The 15,062-nt window shown below is 37.2% G+C and overlaps 1 protein-coding gene across 1 annotated transcript in view; it reads left to right on the plus strand.

Annotated features, from left to right (window-relative positions):
• Positions 1–11,849, plus strand: part of LOC139729337 (DNA-dependent protein kinase catalytic subunit-like) — an 89,284-nt gene extending 77,435 nt beyond the window's left edge. The window contains exons 79-88 of the mRNA XM_071640265.1: positions 822–890; positions 1,710–1,845; positions 2,780–3,068; positions 5,081–5,176; positions 5,960–6,052; positions 6,998–7,069; positions 8,505–8,706; positions 8,998–9,186; positions 9,649–9,782; positions 10,243–11,849. Coding sequence (XP_071496366.1) covers positions 822–890; positions 1,710–1,845; positions 2,780–3,068; positions 5,081–5,176; positions 5,960–6,052; positions 6,998–7,069; positions 8,505–8,706; positions 8,998–9,186; positions 9,649–9,782; positions 10,243–10,447 — 1,485 coding nt within the window. The 3' untranslated portion in view covers positions 10,448–11,849. The remainder of the gene's footprint in view (positions 1–821; positions 891–1,709; positions 1,846–2,779; positions 3,069–5,080; positions 5,177–5,959; positions 6,053–6,997; positions 7,070–8,504; positions 8,707–8,997; positions 9,187–9,648; positions 9,783–10,242) is intronic.
• The last annotated feature ends 3,213 nt before the right edge of the window (positions 11,850–15,062 follow it).

Here is a 15,062-nt window from a genome sequence, read left to right on the forward strand (position 1 = left end):
GATTGATTGACCGAGAGCATAGGACTCTCCTTTATTTCTTTCCACATTTACAGTATATACAGTTAAAAAAGACGAAATATAACATAGTTCACAATATAAATTCACAAAGAGATGACATAGGTCATCATACAATAAACTATAGTACCAAGTCAGACTTTTGACAAAGTCAGACTAAAAAAAGAGAAGAAGAACAAGAACAAGAGGGGAGAAGTGAAGTAAAGTGAAAGAAAAAGGTGTCCCGTAAAAGCCTCAAGGGCTTGCAGTGATGGGATCACCTGACTATAAAGAGTTGGAAAACACAAAAATAACAGAAAATGCAATGCAGTGTTGGGTAAATAATACAAATAGGAGATCAAATGTCTAGAAATGTGAAACTAGTATTTAGCGAGGAGAAATATTCTAAGCTGTGTTTTAAAAGACCTGTTAATTTGTGAATTTCGAATACTGGACGGTAGTGAATTCCAAATGACTGGACCAAGGTGACAAACTGATTTTGAATGGATGTTTGTTTCCATTTTCCAGTGGTGGAATTTGGATTGTTCCGGGTGTTGTAACTATGCACTTTTTCATTCAAACAAAACATTTCGGCAAGGTAAGGGGGAAGGCTCTTGGTGAAATACCTGTGCATCAAAGAAGCAACTTGTAAGACATTGCAGTCATGGACATTCAATGTGTGAAAGCGGTGGAACAATGGTTTTGACGGAACAAGATAATTAGTGTTCGCGCTAATGAAGTGCTAATGGTTGTTGTAAGCCTACATGTACGTGTTGTATATAATGACCTCAACATTTATCCAATCTATGTTCTATTTCATGCATTAGGAGTGGCAAAAGAGATTTGATACAGAATTCGGCCAAGGTGGGAGCAAGTTGAGTGGAATGTCATTCAAGGTAAACTTTTGTGCTGTTACATTAAAGTCAGTCTTTAAAGTTGTTCACTCTCTTTGTACTTATTATGATGGTAATGATGAGGATGATGATTAATACTAGTAGTGGTAGTAGTAATAGTAGTAGTAATGATAATAATACTTAAAAGTAGTTGTATATCTTCATCATCATTGTTATGACAGTCGAATAAAATTTGAACGGCTTTGCCTTGATATTGATTCAAAGAAAGATAATTTAATGTATTTAAAGAATATGGTTCTTTTTCTGATATAAATTATTTACATTTGTAATTAATGAATTCCATTTCATCATGCAGCTTTTTCCATCCATCGCTGTTTTCAAGTAGTATCTGCCAGGGGCCTTTTTCATAAAGCTGTTTATAAAGCTACGAACAACTTACGAACGACTGGTGATCAGTTCTGATGTGCTATACCTATCAGATTTTCTATAATTCAGCACAAGAACTGATCACCAGTCGCTCGTAAGTTGTTTGTAACTTTACGAACAGCTTTATGAAATGCCCCCCAGGACCATTATACTGATTGTGTTTGGATATGTTTACATTTATAAACAACACCTACTTTGCTGGTCCTGTATTCCCGCATCATTTTAGATATCTTGATAGGGTGTTGATTTGTACAGACGTGAACATTGGATGTGAATTTTTTTTTCTGATGCTATTAAAGATATTGCATGTGCTTTGTCATACTTTGTGTTAATGTGAAGTAAGAATAAAAACCCAAAGATAGTAATGATTATTATTTAAGATTATATGATAGCCTAATGCAAAGGGATTAATGATTATGAAATTTTGACCATCAGGCTCTCCACACGATATACAACAAGCTGTATGAGAAGATGAATCCTGGTGGAACTAGTAACCCTGGCAACCTGATGGAGTACTCTCCCTGGTTCTCTTCTTTCCACTCCATGCAAGGAGATGAACTTGAAATACCAGGCAAGTTGTTAATCCCTGCTTAACCCTAAAAGGGCCGGGAGGGGGGGGGGGGGGAATCCGCCCCCCCCCCACGTTTCGCGCTATAATTCTGTAACGTGAGAAAGCCTTGTTGCGAGGCTTCTTGACTTTGTTCAAGTCTTGCACAACTTTTGAGACCAAATTTGCAACATCTGCGCATACTTTTCCGAAGCCGCGCCCATTTTTGAAACGGAATGATGCCCTAAAACGGGCACAATTTTGTGATTTTGTGTACATTTCCTATGGAAAACAGTGCTCCGTCATGTAAGTGGTAAAAACCTGATTATTTTTACTATTAATCACTTTCATTGATTAATTTTATGCTGATTATGGTAGAAAAGTGGTAAGTGACAATTTCCATTTAAACAGACAAAGAAAAAACAAAAGTTGAAAAACAACAAAATACATAAGAAATTCTGAAAACAATAAAATACATAAGAATTGAAATGAGTTTTGGCAGTTTTTGTGATGCACAATTGTTGAATATGCTAAAATAGATTTACAGATCAAAAATTAGACTCTCAATGCTTTTAATTAGGCTAAAATATGATCTTGAGCTTAATTTGCATAATTAATTACAGGTAATTAAAATTAGATATTGATTGTTTAAAAAAATCTTATGACACAGTCTTAGTTGTAGATTATGACGTGGGTCTCATGCATGCAAAATTTCATCGCGATCGCACCACCGATGACCGAGATCTCGAGGGGGGGGGAAGCCTGGCCCTTTTAGGGTTAATAACACTCATTGATTCTCCTCACTCTTGGATGCATGGAAACAGATTTTGATATTGTGATATTTTGTTTATTTATTTGTAATTTTGTCCAAAAACTACATATGTGTATTGAGATGAAGGAGGTGGGGAGAGAGAGATACATTGTAACATACATTACCGTCATATTAATCCTTTCAAAGGTCAATACAGTGGGACCAAGAAGCCAATGCCAGAATACCATGTGAAGATTGCTGGCTTTGAAGAACAGGTACGAACACTGACGTCACTCAGAAAACCAAAATGCATCACCATTCGAGGTAACGATGAATGTGAGTACCTCTTCCTTGTGAAGGTTGGAGAAGACCTGCGTATGGACCAGAGGATTGAACAACTCTTTGGAATCATGAATGGCATTCTGGGACAAGATGCAGCATGTGGCCAACGAGGGCTCTCTCTTATCACATATCAAGTGATTCCCATGACACCAAGGTACGTTGTATGATTGGTTGAGTTGGCAAATCTCAGTGGTTTATTTCATGTCTAGTGTTTCACTACCAGATGATTTGCACTTTGTTCTTTAAAAAAAATGTTAAAAATATATTTCCCTCAAACTTCCCTTCATATTTACAATGTGTGTGATTTGATGGACAATTTTCATGTAACTAGATAATGTCTCATTTTTGTCGAACCCACCGGAGGTGAGGGGAGACTAAGGGATCGCCTGTGGCGTCTGTCCGTCCGTCGTCCGTCCGTTCGTCGTCCGTCCGTCCGTCGTCTGTCCGTAACGCTATAAAAACTTGAATAACTCTGTACTCTGGGCTTCAATTTGAATCAAACTTGGAGGGAAGAGTGGTCATACAAAGTTTTACCCTTTACCAAGTATGAAGGTCACCTCAAGGTTAAAGGTCACAGGCAGGGGTCAATGAACTTTTAGGGCCCAATGTTAAAGGGGATGGCTAGTAACTGATCAGTGGGAATCAGTGGGAATGTTGGGGGATGATTGTTCCAATTCTTGTGGGATTCTTTTAAGATTACAGTACATATCTATTGTTGTGTACAAACTATTTGCTTGAGAACAGTCTCATATTCAAGTAATGTGCAGTGTAATGCCCTGTCACTGTACAGGCATGCTAACCTTGAAACATTACACTGCACATATACTTGAATATGAGACCATTCTGAAGCAAATAATTTTCACACAACAATAGGTATATAATGTACTCTTAAATGAATCCCAGAAGGATTGGAACAATCATCCCCCAGCATTCCCACTGATTCCCACTGATCAGTTACTAGCCATCCCCTTTAACCCTAAAAAGGCCGGGGGGGGGGGGGGTTGAATCAACCCCCCCTCGACATTTTTCGCGACTACTCCGCCGCGCGAAATTTTTTGACCGCGCCGTTCGCTGACTTTTTACTTTCAAGTCTCGCGCATCTTTTGACACCATTTTCGCGAAATTTGCGCGTACCGTTACGACGCTGCATGACTTTTTATACATGCCTGTCAGGCCAAAAATGGCTCAAAAACGTGATTTTGTGTATAAAGTCTATGCAAATGGGGTTTTCTCTTCTTATTCATAAAAATATGATTATTTTCACTTTCAAAGGCTGAAACTAATTGATTTTAGCATAATTATGCTTGAAATAGGTTCTGTCATAAATTTTGTGGAAAAAAAATGATAAAACAAAAGGTCGAAAAAACAACGAAATACATAAGAAATTCATAAAACAATAAAATACATAAGAAATCGATTTCGATAACAATTTTTTTTTTCAAGTACATTGTTAGGAATGCTACAAAGAATGTTTTCACTAAAAATTAGGATTCTAGGAGCTTTTATTTCTGATTTAGAGCAAAATGTATGATTTTATGCATATATTAGCATAATTAATCATCATGATGAAAATTTCCATTTCTTTTTGTATAGCGTGGTAGAATACGCCACAGGCAACGCACGTGCCAAATTTCATGACGATTGCGCAATCGATGGCCGAGATCTCAGGGGGGGGGGGGGGGGGGTTGAATCAACCCCTCCCCGGCCACAGAACACCCAAAAAAGCCCGGCCTGGTTAGGGTTAAGTTTTAAGGGCGCGTTTCAATTATGGGCCATAACTTTTGATCCGTAAGTGTATTTGTGACCAAACTTGGATGGTAGATGTACCTTGGGGAGTTGATGGTCACCACAAGGTCAAAGGTCACAGACAGGGGTCGATGAACTTTTAGGGCCCAATGTACTGTGCATTTAATTATGACTCCTAACTTTTGATCCATAGGTCCATTTGTGAACAAAAAAAAAAAAAAAAGGTGTTGAACGTTTGTGGGTGAAACACATTACGGCACTTGCCTTGTTTGTTCATGTCACAGTTATGGTTTCAAAATCAGACACTTAAATCGCAAAGTTTTTACATTTTTGTGTCAATGCAGAGGCTGGTATTGGTTTCTTTATTTTTATTTCTTTAGCTTGATTGTTATTTGGTTTTATTTCATGATTATTTTCCAGGCTGGGAATCATAGAATGGGTGAAGAAGACGACTACCTTGAAAGATTTCATCAATGGAGCACTGACAGAGAGAGAATCAAAGCTAGTGAAATCCAAGTAAGGCAGAATCACAAACATTGTACATTCTTCCATGTTTCCTTTGCATTTCTTCTGTGAAAGTAAACTTTACAGGAACTACAAGTAGGGAGATGTAACTTTCTGCTGCCTTTGTTGATCTTTTGATACTAGTGTCAAACGTAAAAACTTTAAAATGTCAATCAATACAAACTATGCTTATTTGCCAATATAAAACCTAAAGTCAACATCTTACAAGTACACCACAGTGAATTCTTGGTATCGCCAGTGCACAGAAAACTTCTGCACGTGCTGAAAAGCCCCATCACAGATGCACTGTGGGATTCCCCTGTGCCATTGTCACTTCTGGTTGTCTCGTGCACGTCACAGTACCAGTACGATTCAATGGAGTTATTTGTCTGCTTTTCCTTTGTTACTCATTTTTTCTTGGCTATAATTCAGCTTTGAAATTGTTGAAAATTACTAAGTTTTACTGATTTGCAGTCACTAGACTTGTTCAATGTGCTGGTGACATGATGGAAAGCAAAGAAATCTTCAACAAAAAAAATACCCCTGTATAAATACTGAATGTGACCTGAGTGCATATGCACCCAAAACTGGGGCAAATTTGTCCCCCTGAGCTATCCCATAATGCATCAAAAATGCTGCTCTGCTCACAACACCTAGGTATTGGGGATACAGATGATTGATACTTTAACCAGGTTGCAAGTCTAGATCTGATAAGAGTCATGATTTTGCCTGTAGAGACAATACACACACAAATACATGTGTCTGTGTTTATTAATTGTGTTTGTTTATCTACAGGACGGATGGACCAGGTGCTCTCTTGCAGGTTTGGATGTCAAAGTTCAGCAAATTTGATGGAGTGTGGGGTCACTTCTATGCTGCCATGTTCATGTAAGGAATCAAAATATTAGCATGAGATCTATTTTAATGTCAACCAACTTGAATCCATTCCAAGCTCTTTATGATATGATTGTATAACAATGCACAAGGGCTTATGTGAAGACTTCAATGAAATATGACTTTTCTGTGTGAATTTCATAACATTTTGTTGATTAGTAGTTTCCATGTCTGTTGTACAGGTGGAAGCGAGTCTGAAGACTGTGATTAAGTAGGTACAGACATCTCACTTTAGACTGTACAGTCAGATTGCAGCTTCCTTACCCTGATTATCACAATCCTAGGATCAACACTTCAGCTTTGAAGTTTTGAATAGATAGATTGTGGCTTCTTGACAGATAATTCTTGAGGGAATAATGTCATATCAGGCCTGTCAGATATTACTTGACTCAGAATCGGAGTGTTTTGCTTTTTTTTTTTTAAACTCTATTTAGTCAGTCTTATACCCCTTTCATGAACTCATCCTCCAATTATCCACCTAAGAATTATGCGGACGTTTCAGTAAAAAAATGCGTTTACAAACTCTGAAAATTATCCGCATTATTTTTACGAGCACCCGTCCTGAAAAAGGGCGGATAATCGTCATGGTGACTGCACACGTCCCTCCTGCGGAAAGACAGGTGATGTTTTGACCGCACCCTGGCAATTATCCGCATAACTTTGGACTTGCGTTCACAAACTCCAAATTTGGTCCCGATGCTGCTGTTATGCGGATAATAGAAGGGTCGAAAAAAAGCGGATAATTCTTCCCCCGCTCCGATTTTACGACCAAATGATGCGGATATTATCCACATAATTGAGTTTATGAAAGGGGTATTAATGCCATCTGATCTCTAAAATATTACTTCATCTAAGCATGTGTTGTTGTGTGTTTTTTTAATGCTACATTGTAGGTCTGTTTCTATGACATATTGATTTGATTATTTGTTAATATTTTAGGAAAGCTGATGCCAAGCATACCATAGAGGAATTCAGAAAGAGAGAAAGAACGATCCCATGGGACTTATTCAGGTGAGATGAAGGATGGCAAAGTCCAGTCATGATATGACGCAGAATATCTCCTTTCCCTCATACATTTACATCAATTGGTGACAGTTACTTTACTTCTTTTATTTTATGATTCTTACAAATATAGGATTGAAAAATTCATGTACTGAAAATTTTGGAAGTCTTTAGATGGCTGTTTAAAGAAAAAGGGCAGTTTGATATAATTCTCTCCTGTTTTTTTATGATGTGTTGTAAAGAGTGATGCAAGGACATTGAAACCTTTACTATCAAACAGTCAAGTCTGTGAATACATGATCTATATACATGTTCACTAACTAAGGCCTTTGTTCAAGTAGAAATTGGTAAAATAAGTCACAAAGTACAGCAATTATAATCACTGTGGCTGCAGCTTAACAGCAAATCCAATCTACTAATTGCATTTTCATAATGGATAGTTCAATAATGCAGTCACATCAATGAAGCAAAACCTGAATATATGGAGGAGTGTTTAAAAAAAAAAATCATTATTCATTTAGAAATATATGAATTCAGAAAATTTCAGGTTACCTGAACAATATAGGTATCAGTTTGAAGTAAGAATTGGCTCTAGGGAAATAAAATGTATTGCGAAAACAAAAGCATCTACATGTATAACAGTGTTTAAAGCTATCACAGACGATTGCATTTGTCAATTAGCAACAGCCCATTCTGCATCCTGTAAATGATAGGTTTGAATCAGGTGTAGCTCTTTTGATTTGGTTTTCATACTTCCACTGCTGCTTCAGAGGTAAATTATATTTAGAGCATATATAGCTTTCATGATTGATTTTCTCAGTCTTTGATATGTGCCATATTTAGCCTTCCTTGCACTGATTGTAGCATGGGACATTATATTAAAGTACTCATAGCATAAGTTTATGAAATTCTTGTTTCTAATGTCTTTATGAAACAGCCATTATATGGAGGCTGCCCTTCGGCTGCAGGGATTCATAACGATATGAGCATTGTAGCTTTTACAATGAGAGCGAATTATCTGTAGTAAACTTTATCCTGTATCAGTTTGCATTGAGAAGAAGTTACATTTTGAAAAGATTAGCAGGATTGGGTGTGTGCAACATTGAATGGTTAGCTCAGTAAAGCAGTATTCTGGAGTAATCAGTGCATGTAAATCCAAATTGATTTGTTACAAATTATGGCATTTATATTATTATTTACTGTACCATTTGATGTGTTATGAGAGATGGCTGTATATATACCAGCGTACTGTTTGATATGTTAACAAAGCGAGTCTGTTTATACCATTTGATGTGTTTGTAGGTGTGACCGTTCACATTTTGCATTTGACATGTTACTAGATGTGCCTGTTTTTATGCCATTTTATATGTTTCTAGATGTGTCGGTTCATACCATTTGATATGTTACTAGATGTGCCTGTTCATATCATTTAATACATTACTAGGCGTGCCTTCATGCAGCTGAGTTCATCCCCAGAGGCTTTTCTCACCCTCCGAGCTGAGTTTGCTCACTCATACGCTGTACTCTGCATTTGTCAATACATCCTGGGTATCGGTGACCGCCATCTTTCCAACTTCCTGGTCAGTCTTGAAACTGGACGTATAGTGGGCATTGACTTCGGTCACTCCTTCGGTTCAGCAACACAGGTAAGTGATGGTGTTTTTTTTGTGTGTTTTTTTTGGAGTGATTTACTTATCTTCCTTTGATCTTGTTTGTTTTTATATTTAATTTTTGTTTTGCTTTTTTCTATCTGTCAACATAACAAACAAATGCAATTAAACTTTGATATAGTAGTACATGTACATCTGTATCTTAAAAGCACAATTCTTCTGTTATTAGTATGGTTTACTAAGACATCTTGGTGGTTTTGTTAGTGTTCAAATTTGTACTTGATTTGCATCACCAAATCCCCATTAACCAATCTCTGTGTTCTACAGTTCCTTCCCATTCCAGAGTTGATTCCATTCAGACTGACAAATCAGATTGTCAATGTAATGCAACCAATGAAAATTGAGGGCATACTTCAAAGTTCCATGGTGTATGTATTGCGAGCTCTTCGCCAAAATCACGAGCTGCTGCTGAACACCATGGATGTTTTCATCAAGGAGCCATCGGTTGACTGGAAGGTAAGAGAAAATATGATATCTCAGCTTGAAGATATAGCGTGTTTATTCCTTCAATCCTAGCATAAGGCAATCATCAACTATGTCTTTTTGTTGTTGTTGTTGTTGTTTGTTTATTACTGGAAGCATCCTGAATTAGTTGGCAGTTAGGGAACTCAACTGATCATGTCTACATGACTGACAGACATGCTGCAACTGCTGTGTTTTGTTTGAGACCAGCTGATTTGTATTGGCCTCTGAATGCTCTGTTTCTTCCATGACACTACAGTAGATATTCTTCATTTTGGTCAGTTTATTTTCTCTGAGAGACAGAAAGTACTGTTGCTGTGTTTTATCTTCAGAGAAGAAAAGAAAAGTGCTGGTCATTAATCACTGCATGTCAAGCTCTATTCACTACTATGCCAATAATCTAGTAAAATGAAAATGCTGATTTTTCAGTGTCAAAACTCATTTTTGTTTCCATAGAGCTTTGCCAGGAAGCAGGCAGCCACACTCCGCCTGTCAGTGAAAGACCAGGAGGACAGTGCCTGGTATCCCAAGCAGAAAATTAGCTACGCTCGTCTCAAGCTGGAAGGAGCAAACCCAACATACATTACAAGGTTATTATCACATTCTTTCTGATACATACTCACAGTAGTCACAGCAGTATGTGCCTCGAATTTCATGGTATTTCTTTGCAGAATTAGCATGTGAAATATTGTGTTTTATTCAAATTTGTCACAGCTGGTTTTAAAAATAATGTTAGTGTCAATCTCTTTTCCATGAAAGAATATGTACAGCCACTGAATATGACACAAGTTTCATTACAAACAATTTCCTTCACACACAAGATTGCTGCGTCTTACTTTCATTCACTGCTGATCTAATTATTACGTGTGTGTGGTGTGTGATATTAGAAAACTATGATAATCCAGAAGAACATGTCTACTTTCACCAAGAAGACCAATCCCCATCTCAGTCCTGAAATAAGTCTTTTCAGAATGTTTGTGAAGGCATTCATGGAAGGCATTTTACTGTGGTATAACTTGATAGTGCTTTATATTATTTCTCAATGTTTAGGAAAGAGCTGGACTTGGGCCATTCTAAAAATCAAGGTCCGTGTAAAGCGTTCAAGAGTGCATGTCGTGGAGACGGTGGTTCCAAGAGAGCTCAATGTCCAGAGAGAGGCCTTAGTGTGGAGGACCAGGTGGCATGTCTGATTGACCAAGCTACTGACCCTAACATCCTGGGTAGGACATGGCAGGGATGGGAGCCCTGGATCTAGCACATCAACCCTGGATCTACAGGGGGTGAGGATCCCACACTAATACATACTTGGAATGGATCTAGCACATCAACCCTGGATCTACAGGGGGTGAGATCCCACACTAATACGTACTTGGAATGGAAGAGGACAAGTCTAGGCAGTACAATGTGAACTTGTTTCAAAGGAGATTGGATATTTCTCATTGTAAGACCATACTGAACTTTATGTGCACTCTGCTAATGTCTGACAGCAGTGTTGAACTGAAATCATCTGAGAAAGCAGTAAGAGATAAGAACGTTACTGTTGCAACAATTTGATTGTGAAATAAATCTCTTCAGAATATGTAGAGGGTTTGGATAAGCATGCTAGATATAGGCTTTGATAGGAGGCTAGTGTGTGTGAAGGAAAATCAAAACAAGAAGAAAACCAAATTCCAGTTAATGCGTGAAGTAGCATTCCTTCTGTTTGTCGAGAGTTCCTTGTGTCAGTAATACTGTTTTGATTCAAATTACAAATACATGTATTGTGCAGCATGAGAGGAAAATTAGAGTTGTAAGGACAGACTGAGGTGTCCACGGGAGTTATCTGCTAAAAACAGGTAAATATAGCATATCTCATGACCTTGTAGTCTCCTGAGTTTAATAATGCAGACATTTCCTTGGAGTTTTCTTGTACTGGAAATCTTAATGTCTATGACTGTGGATTTGAACTTTCAGTCTGTAAAGAAGGAAACATTCAGAGACTGAAATAAGCATACACAATTTTCTGTGATACTCATAAGTTATGTACATGTTGTATTAATGTTGAACATGCCAGTGTTATGGAACATCCTCCAATCAACCCCCCCTCGACATTTTTCGCGACTACTCCGCCGCGCGAATTTTTTTGACTGCGCCGTTCGCTGACTTTTTACTTTCAAGTCTTGCGCATCTTTTGACACCATTTTCGCGAAAATCGCGCATACTGTTACGACGCTGCGCAACCTTTTATACATGCCTGTCAGATCGAAAATGGCTCAAAAACTTGATTTTGTGTATAAAGTCTATGCAAATGGAGTTTTCTCTTCTTATTCATAAAGATATGATTATTTTCACTTTCATAGGCTGAAACTAATTAATTTTAGCATAATTATGCTTGAAATAGGTTCTGTCATAAATTTTGCGGAAAAAAAATGATAAAACAAAAGGTCGAAAAAACAGAGAAATACTATAAAACGAGATATGTTTGTGTGCATTTTAATTTCGCGAATTTCGCGAGCGCGAAGATTCGCGAAATTAAAATGCACGCGAAAGTTCTTTTCTACACTATATGCATTGAATACCAGCTCCAGTTCGCGAAAATTTCATGCCGCTAAAAAGGCCGTCAGCTCCAATTCGCGAAAAATTCATGCCGCGAATATATCATGTTTTACAGTACATTAGAAATTCATAAAACAATAAAATACATAAGAAATTGATTTTGATACCAGATTTTTTTTTCTTGCACATTGTTAGGAATGCTACAAAGAATGTTATCACCAAAAATTAGGATTCTTGGAGCTTTAATTTCTGATTTAAAGCAAAAAGTATGATTTTATGCATATATTAACATAATTAATCATTATGAAAATTTCCATTTTTTTTTTTTATAGTTTGGTAGATTACGCCACATGTAATGTATGTGCCAATTTTCATGGCGATTGCGCGAGCGACGGCCAAGATCTCGGGGGGGGGGGGGGGGGGGGGGGGGGTTGAATCAACCCCTCCCCGGCCACAGAACACCCAAAAAAGCCCGGCCTGGTTAGGGTTAATGTTTCATGTGATGAGACATGATTTATAAGTGTTACAATATCATCTTTCACAAAGATCCAACCTTCCTGTAAAACATACAGGTCTTAGAACAATGTACTAAAAGAGATTTATCTGTGTTTTGTAACAGTGTAAAATGGTGATGTGCAGTCAGGAGAAGCAGGATCAATGTAACAAGACCATACACATGTGAATAAACCTACTTTTATCTGTATGTATCCAAGGCTTGTTAAGGTTGTAATTAGTTTTACATTAGATTTAACATTGCTACACTCAGAATACACAAAATTCAGCTCTTGTACACTTAATTCTTGTAAGCCTGTGATGTCATGCGAAGACTGGAAATAGATTTCATTGAGGCTGAGATATCATAGTGCCAGAGTTGGCTGTTAGGACTTCTCGTTAAGTTCAGTGTCTTTTGTAAAGTCTTTTTTTTATTAACAGTGCAGACATCCAAAAAAAAAAAAAAATGCACCAGCATTGAAAGCATGTTGCATCCGGTATTCTAGCAACCAAGCAAATACTGTTAATTTGAGTGACAGGGAAAACAGTTAATGATATCAGACTACATTCCTTATCCAATTGTTATGAATCATACTGTGTTGTATGATTCACTGGATTTCTGTCTAGTGTTATCTTTCCATGCTTTGTGTTCTAATACATTTCACTCTCTATCAAAAATAAAATGTTTGATAAACTGTGGTTATAGTTTTTCATATTTGATACTCATAAAAAGGATTGAAGATTGTCTTGAATCTGAGTTGATATTCAGAGTTAGACAGTACAAACATTTTTAGCCTGTGTGTGTAGGCTGCTTTGACTCAGTGTGAAGTATCACAGGGACTGAAATGCAGAGGATAGTTCTGCTGACGCTGTCAATAAGATTGTATTCTTATATGAACTTCATGTGAACTTAACTCATGAATGTTATGTATTTTTGTAATTAAAGTAAAGACTCTTGGTAGAAATGGATTAGTGTAATTCGGCCTGACACATGTTACAGCCTTTGATTAGTCAATAATGGACGCAATGCATGTAACCTCTTCTTAGGATCAGTGGACAAGTCTGCTTGAAAAAAAAGGTTTTATGTGTTGGATTTCTTTTTATATACTGATGTCAAAGTATGCATTCATGGTTTGTGTTCAAGGGAGAGAGGACATTCTGAAATCTTTTTGTGCCATATTAATATTCTTGGTCAAACAAGTTGGTGTTTACTCTTATGTTTGTTGTACTTGCCACTCATCCAAACAGTAGGCATGTACTGTTCAGAATCAAGGAAACCTACACACACCTACTTGTTATCTAGTTCTAATACACTTAGTGGTACTCTGTACTGTCATGCATTATTAATATTTCATAACATTGTAGGTTACCTTTATATGAACTGACAGGGGAAAAAAGGAGTAAAGAAGTTGAATATTGTACCAAAAATGTGATTGACTATTGTAAATTACCAACCATAATTGAAACCAACTGTGTGTTAGTTATGGTTCTTGATGAATGCATATTTATGAGCAAGCTGCTTGTCTTGGCTCAGAGGTGCTACCTTATGTTACACGAAAAAAAAATACACGTAAAATCAAACTGTCTGTAGAGGCCTACTTTGTACGTCATCAAATCAAACTGTCTGTAGAGGCCTACTTTGTATGTCATGCAGTCGGTCAGGACTTCTGTTTATTACTGATCTTACTCAAAGCTAAGAAATATTCTCTGACTTTCTGCTGTAAAAATTACTGTTTCAAAGAAAAGTATGATTATGCTTATCTGATCAAAGCTACTTGTTACTGTCATGCATTCCCCATTTTTACAAGCAGAAGGCCGTTAATTTGTTCCTGTTTAGCAGATGTGTTGCAAGTGTCAAATTCACATTATTTGTGATGTACTATTTTAAGAAGCCTTATAACTTCATCATATGTCTTTTGAATGCAATAAAGAAATACCGTGTTGGGATGACCTGTCATGACAAGTTTTTGTTTTGCAGTGGAAAATTATTATAATGAGATTGAATAATATAACAAAATCCTAGGCTTATAAGGTGAATTTGCATGGTTGTTGCGTGGTCATGGTTTTCTATGGTTTTAAGCTGCTCATTACAGTGAGGCTCCCTGAACCATGTTAGCTTGCTTGAAGATGGAATAGGAACTTTAGTATGACACCAAATTTTTTTAATTGAATATGGCACATATATTCCAAAGAAAACCTTGCAAGAAAATTAAACAGTTTTAGAAATTTGATCAGTACCTACATTTGAATGCTATAACTCTTTATGTGCCATGTTCGCATGTCCTACTCAGTCGAGGGCGTGCCAACCTCGCATATTCTGCTCAAACCCACTAATCGCTTAAACCGATCGATAAATCGCCTAATCCCGCGGTACAATGAAAGCTTTTCTTGCGCTTTTTTGCCTTTTACGTACAGCTTGCATTCTATGTGGTGATTGACTATCAAGCGGTGTTTCCAACTAAATTTGCGTGTAAATTCTAAGTTTCTCTCACGGTTTCATGTGCGAAAGTCATGCCTTTACAGTAATGTAGCAAGTGGTCATCAAAAAATAAATAGAAATAGATTTGTCATACATTTTATATCAAAGCAAAGCTTGGCATTCCTCTTCAACTTTGCTCACTGTTATGTCCGGCTTAACAGAAATTTGTAGAAGTTATATAGATTAAAAAAACAGAATTCTTTTTCAAAGCATGACTACCTTTGTGTCTCAGAATAACATGGCACACAGGGGGTTTCCACCATGGCAAATAAAGAGTTAATACATCGAGAGCTGCCACACCTCTCAGTGTCCAGTAGGGTCCCCTAAAACTTGGATGCCTTTCCATATCTTGGTAAGATAATTA

This window comes from Diadema antillarum, unplaced genomic scaffold, assembly GCF_040938485.1.
Source record: "Diadema antillarum isolate AM-2024a unplaced genomic scaffold, OU_Dant_1.0 seq00000234_RagTag, whole genome shotgun sequence".
Lineage (NCBI taxonomy): Eukaryota > Metazoa > Echinodermata > Echinoidea > Diadematoida > Diadematidae > Diadema > Diadema antillarum.